This window comes from Hirundo rustica, chromosome 14 (genome assembly GCF_015227805.2).
Source record: "Hirundo rustica isolate bHirRus1 chromosome 14, bHirRus1.pri.v3, whole genome shotgun sequence".
NCBI lineage: Eukaryota > Metazoa > Chordata > Aves > Passeriformes > Hirundinidae > Hirundo > Hirundo rustica.
In genome coordinates, this window is record NC_053463.1 from 14,878,098 (window position 1) to 14,893,479 (window position 15,382).

General features: G+C 43.4%; 1 protein-coding gene across 1 annotated transcript; it reads left to right on the forward strand.

Moving 5' to 3' along the window:
• Positions 1 to 8,840: 8,840 nt before the first annotated feature.
• Positions 8,841 to 12,150, forward strand: FOXI1 (forkhead box I1). Its single transcript, XM_040078364.2, has 2 exons — positions 8,841 to 9,466; positions 10,484 to 12,150. The coding sequence occupies exons 1-2, from the start codon at positions 8,893 to 8,895 to the stop codon at positions 11,035 to 11,037; spliced, it is 1,128 nt and encodes a 375-aa protein (XP_039934298.1). The 5' UTR covers positions 8,841 to 8,892; the 3' UTR covers positions 11,038 to 12,150.
• Positions 12,151 to 15,382: the final 3,232 nt, after the last annotated feature.

Here is a 15,382-nt window from a genome sequence, read left to right on the forward strand (position 1 = left end):
GCCGTTATTATAAATTGTTATTGAAATACTATGACTCAAAATAAAGAAGTAGCAAGAATGGAAGTGAAGGAGGTGCCCAGAAACAAATACCAGGAAGGCAGGAGCACAATGTCCAAAGGAAGTTTGGTGTTGGGTGTAAAGCCAGTGGTTCAAGATTTGTGCTTGTGTTTTGCTCAGGTTTTAGTACAGTTTTTGGTGAAGTGTTTGGATTCACATTTAGTTTACTAAATATCAGTGATAATTTTATTAGTTGTCCCGCACCACAGATTGTCCTCCTCTTGCCAGCCCAAGTTCCAAGCCTGAAATCATGTCAATCAACTCTGAGCAGAAAAGCAAAATTGACTAAGAAAAAATAACTGCCAAGAATGGGGCATTCAAAGAAGTGGAATTTTAAGGGTGTTTGGACAACAAGCTCCAGCCTTTCACAAGTTTCCAGGAACTATGGATGCTGACATTTAGTCCAAACAAACAGCACAGCATGAAGGACAATTGATGCCCTGGGACGATGAACATCTGTTTAAAAATGTGAATCAGCACTGATTTCTGCCATGAGCTCACCAGGCCCTCAGTTCATGTATGCAGAGGTGGGGGCAGAACCTGTATTTGACATTCTCTGAGGTGAAGCACAGAGGGCAGAAATTTCCTCCAGGACAGGGTCAGGCTTTGGCTGCTGCTGAGAGAATTCGTGCAGCAGGAGCAGCTTCAGCTCTCCCTGTGCAGGTCAGGAGCACAGGCACCCAGAGAGCTCTTCTGTCCCAGTTATTTCCCTTCTCTCTGACATTTCCAGTGTCTGGCTGGTGCCAGTCTGGTTTGCTGTCACCTGGCACTGAGATGATGATGTGTGATCTGTAATTAATGAGCTGTTTGCAGGGGCAGGAGAGCTGCACGTGCAGCTGGGATTTGATGAGCTGACCTGCACTGAGCTGTTACACTGCAGTGACCTGAGAAGCACTTAAGCTGCACGCTGGAGTTCAGTTTAGGCAGAAATCCCATTTTTAGCCAGACACAGGGACCTGCGTGTTTCTGTGGAGGGTAACACCATGTTAGAGGTGCTGGTCCAGCCCCAGGAGCCGCTGTGTCAGTGCAGCACAAGGTCTGCACAGCCAGTGTTGGCTTTTACCCACGTCAGGGTACTCAGGAGTATCCTCACCTCACTTGGGTACGCATCCTGCCCTTGTCTGTGCCATGAAGTCATACCAAGTTCTTATTTATGAAATTATGACTTAAATACTCATTCTGGGGGAAAATTAATGCCCTTAAAGTCTCACTAAAAATTAGCTGGTGTGAGCTATAGGAAAATGGTCAGAGTCTAAGTCAATAAGGATCAAGTTTCTGAGGAGGAAGGAGAGTTTTATTAAAGATTTTACAGACCTTAGGAACACATTGTTCTGGAACTTGAATGTGTGATAGACCGGTGTACCCGCTTGACATTGAACTTTTATCTCTATCACACACAGCCTGTAACCTTCTTTATCAGACAGCAGAAATTGTGGGGGAGTAGAGCCATGGAACGGTTTGGGTTGGAAAAGACCTTAAAGATCCAGTCCCCAGTGGGGATACTGGTGCCACTGTCAATCTGTGAGGAGTCCTTTGCCACACGAGACATCATTGGGTCTCTGCTTCCATTTGTTCCACCCTGATCATGGGATGAGGGCACTTCTAGAAAGAAGAGGTGTTAAATAAGTTTTTAAAATAGGAAAGCGGTTTTATTTTTTATTAAATCTGGTTTCTGTTTAAGTCAGCCGAGATCGGGGAGTTCTGTTGAAAGGCACCCAACCACCTAATTCTCTTGCTCACTTCCTCTGTTCTCAAGGATTTTAGTTTAAGTATCATAAAAATACCAGAGGATCCTTTTTTTCATTCTAGCTATTCAAATTCAAAACTATTCAAATGATGGAGCATTTATCCCAGAGACTGGTTCCATATATGCCAACGTCAATGGGAATCATCCAGAATTAGGGCATTCTGTTTAAAACAAAAGCACAGGTCAATTCTCCAGAGGGGAGGAAGATAAAAGGAATAACTTAACCAAACACAGCGTTTTTCTCATTTAGAAATCAAGAGAAATCAGCTAATTTAAAGCCAACTTGCGTTTTGCAGCACCCTTTTTTTTTTTTAACTGTTTCTGAGGAGGGAAGAAAACTAAACAGTTTAAGGATTCTTTCCCTCATTATTTTTCAGATGAAGAGATGGCCATCTTTTTAGATGCATCTCTTTATTTTTTTAGGACTATGGAAGCCTCCATAAAAAAAAAGCTTGCAGCCATCTATCCTGAGTGCCTTGGAGAAGTCACTGCACAGAACTTCTATTTCCCTGCCAGAACTCAGTTCCTGCTTGCTCCTAGGCATTCAAGGTCCTTCTGAGAGGGGAACATTGAGCAACACTCCAGGGGCTGCCCTCAGCTGTAAGGATTTCAGCATTGGCAGCGTTTACTGCTCCGGGGTGAGGAGAGGACTTGTTCTTTATTGACTGTGTAATTTTCTGTTCTGATTTGCTCTCATGATGCAGCGTGCGCTAAAGATTAACACTGTAAATGAAGAATTGCTCCGCAAACAAACCTTGGGTAGGCCACGGATTTCATAAACTTTTAAATGTTAGATAAATTTAATCACGGCTTTGAAGCGAGGACGGATTGATCTGATCGGGTTTTGCGAAGAATTATCCTTTTTCGATGCAGTTTTTTGTCTTCCAGGATAGCTGACAGCTTCCGTGCGCCGCGAGGGCGTTTGCTGCGGCTGACCCTGTGATGAGAGAGGCGCTGTGAGTGTCTGAGCCGGAACAAACGCAGTGGCTGTGATAATGACTTTTTCATGTGTATTAATGCATCCTGCAGCTCCAGATGCCCCATTCCGTGTGTGGGTATTCAACCTGCATTTAGCACCGGCTCCATGTGACAGGCATGGCTGATCTCTCATTCACAGTTAACCCTTGATAGACTGGCCAATGCTTGGGTTAGTTCAGCTCATGGCAGGTGGCCGCTGATGGTGTCACCATGGGTTTAAATGGTGACTGATTCAAAAGGCACAGGACAGGTGATGGGGAGCAGAAAACAGTCATTTAAGGGATCTATGCCCTGGCAGGCCAGCAGCCGAAACAGACTTATGCAGGTGAGGTAGCAGGAATCTTGTACTGTTGTAACTAGAAAAGGTCTAAACAGCTCTCCACGTTCGACAGATACTTTGAGGGAAGACTCTCTGCGGAATGTTTATTTATGTTTTTAGATAAATGAAAACAGCCCTGGATAAAGTAGCTCTAGAGGGAGACCTTTTAACCTTGTATTTTGTATGGTACTTTACTGTACACTAAAGTATGATTGGATACCTGGATTCTACAAATAATGAGGAATGCAAAACCTTACTTCAGTTGCTTTGACACGCACGGTAGCACTAGTGACTACACTGTCCCTGAATTCAGAGTCTTCTTTTACAACTGCATTTGGACTAATCTCACAAGATGGGAAAAGAGGAATATTGCAAATCAGGAAACTAATCTACAGCAAAGACATCTCTAAATCTACCAGAATTTCCACACTGAATTCCAAAGGAAATGAAGGATCCTAATAGGAAGAAAGTTTAAAACGTTTACACCTAGAATGGGTTCTTTTTGCAGCTCCGGGCGATCCTGGGCAGTCGCAGCCGGACAGGAGGATCCCGGGCAGTGTCGCCGGGGGGCGATAGGATGTCGCGATAGTCCGCCCGTGTCGCGGCTCGCCCTGCTCGGGCACGGGGACGCGCAGCGCAGCTCCTGGAAGTGCCGGCATTAACAGCGCCCTAAATCACCCTGTTCGCAGGTTCGATTATCTCCGTTTACTGCACTCAAACCCCGGCTGCAATAAAACAACCTCAAGTTTATTTGTGGCTGGGTGTGTCCGCAGAGAAGTTCCCTCTGCCTGCACCGATTCGCTTTCCAGCTGTAGTTTCGAATTAATTTTCCCCACGCGTTTGTGTCGTGCAAGTACTAAAGGGCGCAGAACAATGAAAAAAAAAAAAAAAATCTTTTTTTCCTTAAAGAAAGGAAGTTATGTTCTCTGAAAAATTCTGTGGTTCTAAAATGTCTTGTCAGTGAAATCCCCACTTGAATAGTGGAGAGGGAGGAGCTGATGTATCCACACCAGCAAATATCTTGATGTTGAAATGTGACTGAAACTAAAGCAGTAGCATGTTGCTGCTTTTTCTTTCTATAAATCATTGAATAATGTCATTTCATTGACCTGCACAAGAATTTAAACTTTGAAGGGTTTTGAAAGTGTGTACAGATTAATTTCTTTTGTACCCATGTTGATGTTCATACAAGACCTCATTTACTTTTAGCACCATGAATTTCTGGTATAAACACAAATTTAGTGGTGAGAGCAGAAGAATAAGCAGATGATCTGAAAGAGGGAGCCCTGCTGGCTGCTCAGGAGCTGCAGCAGCAATGAAACTGTCAAAACATGATTGACTGAAAGGTCTGTATCTATATTAATTTCCTATAACAGGGAGGGACACCGTGGATTCTACCATGAGAAGGGTTTGTCACAGACTGGTTCTGCCCCTCTGTGGCAGATGTGACCAGGTCTGTGTCAGGATTCCTTGCCTGCCTGTGGTCTGTCACAACTGATACACGAGTCAGGGAACACCTAATCCCCTCTACCATGTTTATTATATGTTAGGAGATGGAAGAAGGCCTTTTTGGATGTAGGAGTTATGACCACTTTCGTTATCATCATTCTCCTGGTCTGAGAGCAGCTACAAGCCCTCACATGGTTTCACAGCCTTCTAAAAACCCAGTTATAAAGTTGCTTCAAAAATCCACAGTGATTTGGTTCTGGAAGGCTTGAGAAGTCTAAGAGCATTCTAGCATTGCAGCACTTGTGGCACAGATCCAAATGATATTGCCTTTTCCATTAATTTAATGTTCAACCTGCCTTTCTAGAAATAAAGCTCAGTTCCCTTGTTTTGCAGTCCTGGATCATACATTTCTTATGCTTTTGTAATGTCCTTGAGATGACATTGCTTTGCCTGCTGCAGCCTGTTTCTTCTCATGGTGTGCTTTATTTTGTGGATATACTGGGCAGATGATTAGTGGAATAAGACATGAAGACTTCTAAAAGTAATCTACTGGACAACAGAGAACATAATTTTTCACTGTGTGAAAATGTCTTATTGATGAATACTGACCTGTTTGTGAATTCAGGGTGTGAATTGCTTGAAACAAGGTGGGTTGATTGGTATATTGACTTACAAATGAACTCTTTTCTTTTAAAAACAAATTTTTCCTCTTCTTTGTGACCACGGGAATCGTTTCTATGAACAAAGTGCTGGTGTGTGCACACCCTTCCCAAGTCACTGCATTTCAGAAACAATGGATGTGTAGGTTACTGTGGAGTATAAGTGAAAATGCTGAAGAATCTGAGTTTAAATTAAATTAACCTGAAACTTTCTTAACCCAAGATTTCAGATATTATCTTTTCTTTTATAGAATGGTAGTCAGTATGATAAAATATTACTGCTGGCTGGATTAGAGGGATACGTGGGAGCTGACCTAAAAAAGCTGTGGAAAACAATGGTTCTACCAGGGCTCAGCCTCAACCCTGCAGATTTTGGAGCTTCACTCAAGAATTTGAGAGCAGCAAGTATTTGTACAGCACAAGAGCTGTCAACAGTCTTTGGTTTGACAACGATCTGTGGTTGACCAGGCTTCCAGCTGGTAGAGACATGCACTCAGGGCCCTGCAGTGCTGGACTGCAGTAAAAAGACACGTTAAAAATACGATGCATCCTGCCTAGTCAGACCTTACTGACCCAATGCATTTGGAAATAATGATCATTGAGCTTACTCCAGCAGCAGCCTCCAGTTTCTCAGCAGATCTGTTAAAACAAGATCTGTTAGCATAGCTTGGTCAGCGTGCCACTTCTTTCCAGCCTCTTTATAGGGAAGCCTCACTGGTTTTCCTTCTCTTTTCTCCAGTTCTGGGATTGCTATCTTCTTTCAGCCCTGTCAACAGGAAGACTCTCAGTGGTGAAGACCCCAGGACAATATTCCTGGTTAGACTCAATTCCCTCCACTTCTGATTCAGCCAGCACAGCTTGAACAGGGTCGGTTCTCTCCTTGCTGCCTCCTGGCCTGCAACGGAGCATCTGCAGCAGAAGAGCTGCGCAGGAGCGTGTGCTGCAGTGACCCTGCAGCAGCAAGGTGTGCCCAGAGTACTGACAAAGCACCTTTTCCTGGCACTGTTTATACTCTGATCTGAGTAAATCAGGCTCAGCCAGCTGAAGAGAAACGCTGCTGATGGGATGGTGTCTGTGCTGGAAGCTGTGCCAGCGCAGCCATGCCAGGGAGGGATCAGACTTTGCCCTCCTTTTCACAGCTCCGTGGGCAGCAGCCCAGAGATGTGTCTGCACCTCCCTGCTGTAAGAGCAGCACTCGCCACCCTGAGCCCAGCCCTGCCTTGCTGTGGGACACTTTGCTCAGGGCTGGGCATCCCCTGGCAGTGGCACAGCACAGCTCAGCCTCACCCTGCTCAGTGACTGCACAGAACCTCACCAGGAGTCATGGCACAGGAGAATTCACAGCCTTCCCCAGTCTCTGGCTGCAGCAGGAATGCTCTTTCCCTTTGTAAAGCCTGGGCTTTTCTCAAAGCCTGTGTTCACTCAACACCCACTTGAGTGTATTTTTATTGTAACTGTGTGTGCAGCGCACCTCAGGGAATAAGTGTTTAGATGTCACTCATCAAAGTCCGTGATGCAGTTAGTTGAATTTTTACTTTTTGGAATAAATTTACAAGTTTTTCTTGTTTTAAAGAGGTTTTTTGGCAAAAATCTAATTTGTTGAGCGGGTAAAAAATGTATTATGTTTACTTTTCTCACTATATTCTTTTTAGTTAATTGTAAATGTGTTTTTACTCCTGAGTGTTTGTTTCTTAAATGTTTTATTCTATTGATTCTTCTGTAAATGAAGGGGGGTTATTAGCAATATTTGTACCAACATTTTCAGGAATACACATATAATTTTAAAATATATCAATATGTGAGAAAGTTAACTAGGAAGCTACAGGGGATGTTGCTCAAACAGCATTTGCATGTTTGTAACTCAGAGTCTTATGGTGAAAAAGATTATTGCAAATTAGTCCCTTGAGGAGGGAGGCACTCACATTATGAGCTCCTGAAAAATAAATCTTTTTTCTTTCTTTTTTTTTTTTTTTTTGTCCAAGCCACCTTTTGCACAGCAGTTGTCACTTAGAAACTAAGCCAGTCCCACCACTTAACTGCTGTCTGTTTAACATGTGTCTCTGCACAGGTTATTTAGCATTTACATAGTCTGAGCTCTCAGCCATTCAAATTAAAGTAGCAGCTTGTTTGTTGTGGCACAAATGATTTTCTGTGCAGTGAAAGCCTGGATTTTTAAAGTAACAGCTGTAGAGCTGCATTTCTGAGTGGCTAAATTGGCTTGCTTTGTCATTCTGTGCTCAGTATTTCAGCAGTATTTCCAGTGGAATTTTTTTTCATACCTTTCAAAGGAACAATATGGACATGACATTAGTGAATCACTAATTCTTAGGGAGTGGGGAGTCTTGATCGTGCTACAGCACAAAAGATTAAGATGAATGGGTGACAAAGCAAAAGGCCTTTGGTACAGCCAGGAATTCAAATCTATGGGTCCAAACAGGCGTTTCTGCAGAAATTATAGGACTAGAGCTACCTGGAAGGCTCTGTCATACCATGACCTTCTTTAATTGCATGGGTATTAAGGCTGAGGCAAGTTTTAAATGATGTGTGTGCCTTAATCACCAAAAAAAAAAAAAAAATTCACTGTGAAGGGAGCTGCAGCTCTGCTCTAACTCCGGTGCAGGTGTTCATGCAGTGTCATCCTGAGACAGGGGTGGTGAGAATTGCAGCTCTGCTCCTTCCTCCTTCAAATGTGCAGGGTGACATGCAAAGCACTAAGGATTTGTCCAAATCATAAAAGGGCTAGAGGTTTTTCCTTGTTACTTCATTTTAAGGAATCAGCTCTTGTCTGTATAGATACAGGTGAAGTTATTGGAACTTGGCTAAAAAGAGCTGTGCCCAACACTGTCGCTGCTTTCCTGTTTGGAAGTTGTGCTGAGAGGTTTTATGAGCTCTCTGCACCAATCCTGCAATAAAGAGGAAGCAGCACATAATGATTTCCCATCTCAGGTCACCAATTTAAGCTCTAAAGAAAGGTTTGATTATTAAGCTTGATATTTTTTCCTCACAAGATTAATCCTTACTTTAGGGAGTTAATTCCATTTATATCAGTAAGATTACTCACGTGAGTAACCAGGCACAGAATTTGCCTGTAGTGCTGAGATTGCCTAGGGGGAAGTACAAGCAAGTCTGCAATTAAAGTCACAAAAGGAAAAGGTCTGACCTTTTCTCTTCTTTTTTTCTTTTTTCTTTTCTTTTTTCTTTTCTTTTTAAGTATATATCTCTACTGTTTCATTGACTAGTGACAATGGATTTTGCATTCTGAAGTGTTACTAGCAGCAGCACAAAATGGCTTTGCTTTAATGAGAAAAAAATAGGATATGCTAAAGCTTCACTGTGAAAGGTAGAAAGAGGAGGTTCTCTGAGTTTTAACTTCAAGAAGTCCTAGGCTTTCTTCACGTGCATCACATTAGTGGAAAATTCCTTCATTCATTTAAGAAGATAAAGAGTTGTAACTGTCACATTTGGTTGATGTGACATCAGTGACTGACTGGGACTGCCAGCATTCCAAAAAGGATATCGTCCTCATCTGCAGCCACTCAGAGCTGCGGGGTGGAGCCTGCAGCACAGGCTGAAACATTTACAGGTGCATAAGTACCTAGGGAAGGGCGCAGGTGATGCACCTGTCCCGGCAAAGGAGCACTAGCACAGGTGTGTCACAACTCACCAGCCACCTGGGTTAGAGCATGAGCTTCTTTGACCCACAAACGCACTCCCCTCCACGCTGCAGCCCACAGTTCCCAAATATCGGCCAAGAACCTCCGGAGATGAATATCTACTACGAGAACTTCTTCCATCCACAGAATATCCCGAGTCCCCAGCGACCGAGCACCTTTGAGACGACGGATTACAACGGCACTCCCAATCCTTACCTCTGGCTAAATGGACCTTCCATGACCCCGCCGCCGTATCTGCCGGGATCCAACACCAGCCCCTTCATACCGCAGTCGTACGGGATGCAGAGGCAGCTCCTGCCCAACATGCACAGCTTGGGAGGAACTGACCTTGGCTGGCTTCCCCTCCCGTCCCAAGAGGAGCTCATGAAGTTGGTGAGACCGCCTTACTCCTACTCTGCCCTCATTGCCATGGCCATCCATGGGGCACCCGACAAGAGGCTGACTCTGAGCCAGATCTACCAGTACGTGGCTGACAACTTCCCGTTCTACAACAAAAGCAAGGCTGGCTGGCAGAATTCCATACGGCACAACTTGTCTCTCAACGACTGCTTCAAGAAGGTGCCTCGAGATGAAGATGATCCAGGTATAACACCCTCTCCCCCTTTTCCCCCAGCTCTAATTAAACTTGATGGATTTTAAAATACCTAGAGGACTGTAAAGAGACACAGTAGCCCAGATACAGGTCGTAGAGACAGTAGCACTTTGTTTTCAAAAGGCTGAACTAGAAAGCAGCTGTGCACAGCTGTGGTGTGAGCTGAGTGTTGCTGTGAGATCTCTGGAGGGAAGGGAATTCTGTCCTGCCCTGGGGATGGATCAATGCCTTTCTGAGGATGGATCAATGAGCTAAGCATGAGACTCAGCATGAACAGGAACATTTAACTGGGCAAGGCACACTCAAGACCCTTTGGTCTAATGCATCACTTGTGTCAAACTTAACTGGGAATTCAAGGGGATTTGTCAAAGAAATCCAATGGCTTAGGGAGTCAGCATTAATTCTCAAGAGGAGAGCAGGCTGCTTTTATTTTGTTTGTTTCAATTAGTGTTTTGCTTGGAATGACACCCCTGTCATTACCAACCCCTTGCCTGGTAGGCTGTCAGATATTCCTTTATTCGTGGTTTCCTATCAATAGCTGTTAAGAACAGTCAAGAACATTAAAAACTCATTTAAATTATTCTGAAGCAGAGGGCCAGAAGTCTAGTTCAATGTTGTTAGAAACCTATGCTACCCCACTGAATCTGGATGAGCAGCCCAGTGTGGGATTTGATTAATTTCTGCCATAAATTCAGAAGACCAGCTGTATACTGAAAAGCCTCCTTCCCTTACCAAGAAAACAAAACAAAAAGCCCTCCCAGTGACTTCACTTGTAGTTTTTGCCGGTGTGAAGATTCAGGGCTAAAGGGTAGAACCCAGAACTATAAAGTTTTTTCTGAGTTCAACAGACTTGTACTTTTGAGTGACTAAAAATACATGTGTATGCTCATGCAATTGTTCCATTTCTGTGAAATGAGAGAAACACTGTAAAGCCCTAAAAATGACTGCTTTTTTTTTGTTTGTGTGTATATTTTTAAACTAAAAGTGTGGGTTTTTTTCCTTTGACAGGAAAAGGGAATTACTGGACTCTGGACCCAAACTGTGAAAAGATGTTTGACAATGGAAACTTCCGCAGGAAGCGAAAGAGAAAGTCTGACATTGAGGCCAGCGCTGCTAGTCTTGGATCTGAGAAATCCGAGGACGGTACCCTGACTGGCAGCCCCAAAGCTGCAGAGCATCAAGATATCTTGGAAAACTCATCGTCTGGGACTGACAATTCACCTGAGAAAGGGTCTCCTCCTCCCTCTTCCAGCAGCCCGTGCCTCAGTAACTTCCTCTCCAGCATGACCGCCTACGTCCATGGCTCCAACTCGGGGAGCCGCTCCGGGCCCGTGGGACTCAGCTCTGAACCCATTGACAAAATGGGGCAGAACATGGTAGGCTTCAACTCCTATTCCCCACTCTCCAGTATCCCCAGCCATGGTGTGGGAGACTGGTCCAATTCCGTGCCTTCCGGTCACCTTGGCCACAGTAACTCGGTGCTCAACCAGTTTAACACCCATTTTTACAGCAGCCTCAGCACAAACAACACCCTGTACTCCAGGGAAGGGACAGAGGTTTAAATGAAGGATTCTAGGACACTAGAGGATAGTTATTTATGAGAGGAAATGATCCATGGGCAGGTGATTAGCATTAGCCTCTTGTCTCTAGGGCCACACTGCATCCTCCTCCTGACAGCCACCCACTTGTTACCCATTATACTTAAATCACAAACACTTCACATTTGGCAACTGCACGTGAAAGAACAGGGAGCACAAGAGGAAGAATAGTGAAAAGTTCTCCTCAGACACTGCTTGTACTGCTGCCAACCAGGTCCTCTACAGAAGTCCTTGAGAAGTTACAGTTTGCCTTAGGCAGGAGGCTCTTTGTGGCATGGCATTTAACCTTGCTGTGCTTTTTAAAGTGATACCAGAAGAGTGGTGTTACTTTTAAATATCCTGTCTTCAGGTGTAGGCTGCCTGTACTAAATGCTCAGCAAGTCCTTATTTGGCCAAAGCTCTCCTGAGCACTGCAGAATCCATAATCAAAACCATTGTATAGTGAGTATACACTTGAATGGTGAGTGCTGTCTCTGGCTTTCTCTCATGCCAGCGCAGACCTTGTCTAAAGCTTGATCCCCTTCCAGTCCCAGGGGGAATGTGGCTGTGCAGCAAACTGACATCATCATGGACACAACAGGAATTTTGAAGCTGAAGGGAAACATAAAAAACACACTGGAATTGTCTTTTGCTGTTGGATCTTTGTGTTTTCAGTTCTAATTACAGGGTCAATTTTATTCCTTACACATGTAAATCTAGTCACATAAGGGAAACAGGATCTGTTCCGACATGTATATATTTAAGATATGTTTTTTCTAAGAAGAAAACACATTTGTTATATCTTAACATTCTACATAAATAATTTCTACTGAGTAAAGGGTTTGAATACTGGGGTGGGAGGTAAAGGAAGAAGAAAAGGGAGGTAAGAAGTTTAACTATCTCTGAATTTCAGTACCAAAGGCTGGATCTTTCAGAGTATCAGCTGCAGATATTGTAAAAAGTCTTTGTACTGTATTTTTTTTTTTTTTCATTTTCTAAAAGTCCATGCTGTTTATCCTTGTGTAAATATTAAAAATAATTCTTATTTTTCCTACACTTTACTGTAGCAACAAACATTTCAAAATACAGATCTTTTTTAAAAACAAGACTTGACTTCCACATTTATGTAGAGTAACATCTCAAAATAGATAACTCCAGAAATATTTTTAATAAAGCATTTATATAGAAGAGTGTGTACTTGTGTTTGTTTGTACCGCACTACGTAAGCCTTTAAAAGTCTCCTTACCAGTTTGACATGAGGAGGGGCAGGGTCATGGTAGCAGAAGGTCAGATGCTGAGATGACATGTCCAGGCCATCAGCATTTGCATGCCTGGCAAATATAATTGGCTGCTATTACGCAAAATACTATCAGTGAATAAAAATCACCCTTGGAGTTTCCCTGCTGGAGTGAAGTGGTGCCCAACATCTCAAATTTCAGAAAGCAGACTGTTTTCACATGTCAATTAGCCAATATAACTGCAAGTTTCCTGCATTCTTATTTATTATTTAATTTCTTCTATGCTTCAAGCTTTTCACTATCGAAGTTGCTCTGACTTTTCCTAGTTATAAGTCCACTATAATAAATTGCCACTTGGGAGCTGAAGCCTAACACGAACACTACTAACGCCTTTCTTCAATAAAAAGAGAAGATGCCCTTCCGGTGATGTCCTTGTGCCATCACTGTAAGTTTCTCTCAAGTCAGACACATGCTGAGGCTGAGCTGTAACTCCTGCCCTCAGAATCTTCCAACCCTTGCAGAATCTCAGCCTGCTGGGTGGGCTGCAATATGCCCTGCAACTCTGCAGCGGCAGCATATTACACAGAGATCTGCTCATGTTAAAACTGAGAAATGTCTTCACTGCTGTGTTTATGTCTTGGATTCAGCAGACATGCCACAAATTGCCCAGAAATACAATTCCTGTAAAATATATGGTCCACAAACTCAGAGGAGCTGTTTTCTTTAGTGCTGTGATGGAAAATGTTCCATTATGAAGTTAGAGACCAAAAGTGTGGGGGGGAAAAGGTGGAAAATAAAGTAAGAAGAATGACATTACTAAGTGACAGCAGAGAGTGAAAAGCAACTCCTTTATCCCTCAGCACTTTGTTTGACTCTCCTAGTGTCCAGTCCCAAATAAGAACAGGAACTCCATATAGGTGTGCATAAAAACAACTTTTGCCTCATTGCTTCCCAGATGCTGTCAACCCAATACCACTCTTGGCTGAGGAAGTGCTGCCAGAATTCCAGTTCACAGAGAAAGGTTTGTTCTGCAGTGGCTTCCCTGAACACCAAGGAATTGGTCCCCCTGCAGCCACTGAGTTGGCTTGGCATGTCAGCTCAGCTGGTGGAGCTGCACTTCAAGGAGGAGCGGAAAGATGATTGTAATCCTATTTCTCTTCCAAACAGAACTATTTTGTAATGAAACAAATCTTCATCTGTATTTTTGTGGTTTTCAGAGAGAACTGGTTTTGGTAACCAGCCATGTCAATGCATTCCTGGAGCTCCTGCACATCAGTGAAGCAGGTGCAGGGAAACAGCATCTGTTCTTGTATGAGCAGCAGCACTGCTCTGTCAAAAGCAGTGTTCCCCTTCCTGTATTTTGCCAATATGACTGGTGTAAGGGGTTTGGATGGAAAAGCATCTGGGCTTTAGGGATTTTTTTTTTTTTTTGCTTATTATTTTGTTTGTTTGTTTGTTTTTAAGTATGCTATTTTAAAAGCCACTAATGTTGGACTCATAATTAAAATATATTTAAAATATCGCTGATATTTATAGAACTATAGTGTCATTAATAAACATATTTACTAAACTGCTCAAAAAGAGAATCTGGGCTCCAAGAACTCTAAATAGTTTTCTCTGCTAAGATTCTTGATTGATTATTTCATTCTTAGAGTGCGTTTTGTATTGAGATACATCTGTCTTCACATACCACCATGTTTCATGACTCTGCAATTATTTGTTCCTGGTTTAAATGTTAATCCTTACAGGCTGCTCCTATCTCCCCACAAACACATCCAGCCCTGAAGTGCCAGAGTAGGTTACTGCTTGCTTTCCTTCTCTATCACAGCAAAACAGCAAATATTGCAAGGTTTCACTGGCAGAGTGTGTCTTGGCTAATGATTAATGAGTAACAGGTTCCTACGTAAGACTGAGGTATATTGCTGCAGAATCCCCGGGGCAGCTTCGCTGTCACTGGTCCCACTACAAACACCTTCCCTGGGTTCTTACTCCACAGTTTTCCCAAACTGTGCCCTGGCTCTGCAGCCCTGGAGTCTGCGACTCTTCAGTCCTGGCTCTAGTGCCAGGGAGAGGAGAGATTTGGGGCTCACAGCAGAGGTCTGGGCACACAGATGTCCCTTGTACCACTGCCAGGGTTGTTCCACCTCGTCATGGGATCAGCTGCAAGCCAGGAGTCCTGCAATAATGGGTTCTGTTCAGCCGAGGTCCTTTGTGCTCCAGCAGTCCTGTTGGAGCCTCATCTACAATCCAAGACATTTAAGCTACAAGGCTTAAAGATTTGGGTTTAACTGCAAGATTCTGAAGGCCTGAGCTTCCAGATGATAAACTGGTGAGAGCTTAAATGTTACAACTGGTTCAAAGATGACACCAAGAGGTGTGGTACAGTATCCCCTGTATAGGAAAATCACATTTCAGGCCTCACAACATTTACTTCTCCATTAAATAGCAGGTGGAACTTTGCCAGATTCCCTCTGAATTACAGTGTGCTAACTTTCTCTCATGAGGGGATACATTATGAATCTCTTCGCTGTTTGGTAGCGTCAATAGTTGCTTTGTTGCTTCATGTGAAAGCATTCCCAAAGGAGGAAAATAACAAACTTCTTCCCAGTAGATTTGCCAATTCCTAATGCTTCCAGTTTATAGCACTTTGCAGCAATCCTTACAACTCTTTCTTAAAGATTCTAGAAAGAGCTGCCCTGGACCTGTGTGATTTTTTCCTTAAGTACTACACCTCTGGATCTGAGAGCTGTGCACCAAAAGCCGGCTGTATAGTTGGAACCTGTAGCTTTCCCTGCTTCAAGTGCTGACAGCTGCAAGATTGTGTGGCTGTGGTCCTGGAGGTATTGCTGTTAAATGCCTCAGCTGGTGCTTGCCATGGGCTAGAAACATGCAGGGCTGTCATGCCCTGGACAGAAAGACACTTTAATTTTTCTTATTTACGTTGCAAGTGTAATTCTAAGGGGGTAAGGACTGCGATCTACCAAAACAACCCTTCCTAGGTGCCCTTGCCCAGTATCCTGCCTTCTGATACTCTGTGCAAATTCATTTTAAGAATACCTCTTCAAAATGAATTTTTACATGCTTTGTGTTGG

Coding starts and splice junctions, on each gene's coding strand:
- FOXI1 (XM_040078364.2), top strand. CDS start 8,893: ATGAGCTTCTTTGACCCACAAACGCACTCCCCTCCACGCTGCAGCCCA. Junction 9,467..10,483: donor TCGAGATGAAGATGATCCAG/GTATAACACCCT, acceptor TTCCTTTGACAG/GAAAAGGGAATTACTGGACT.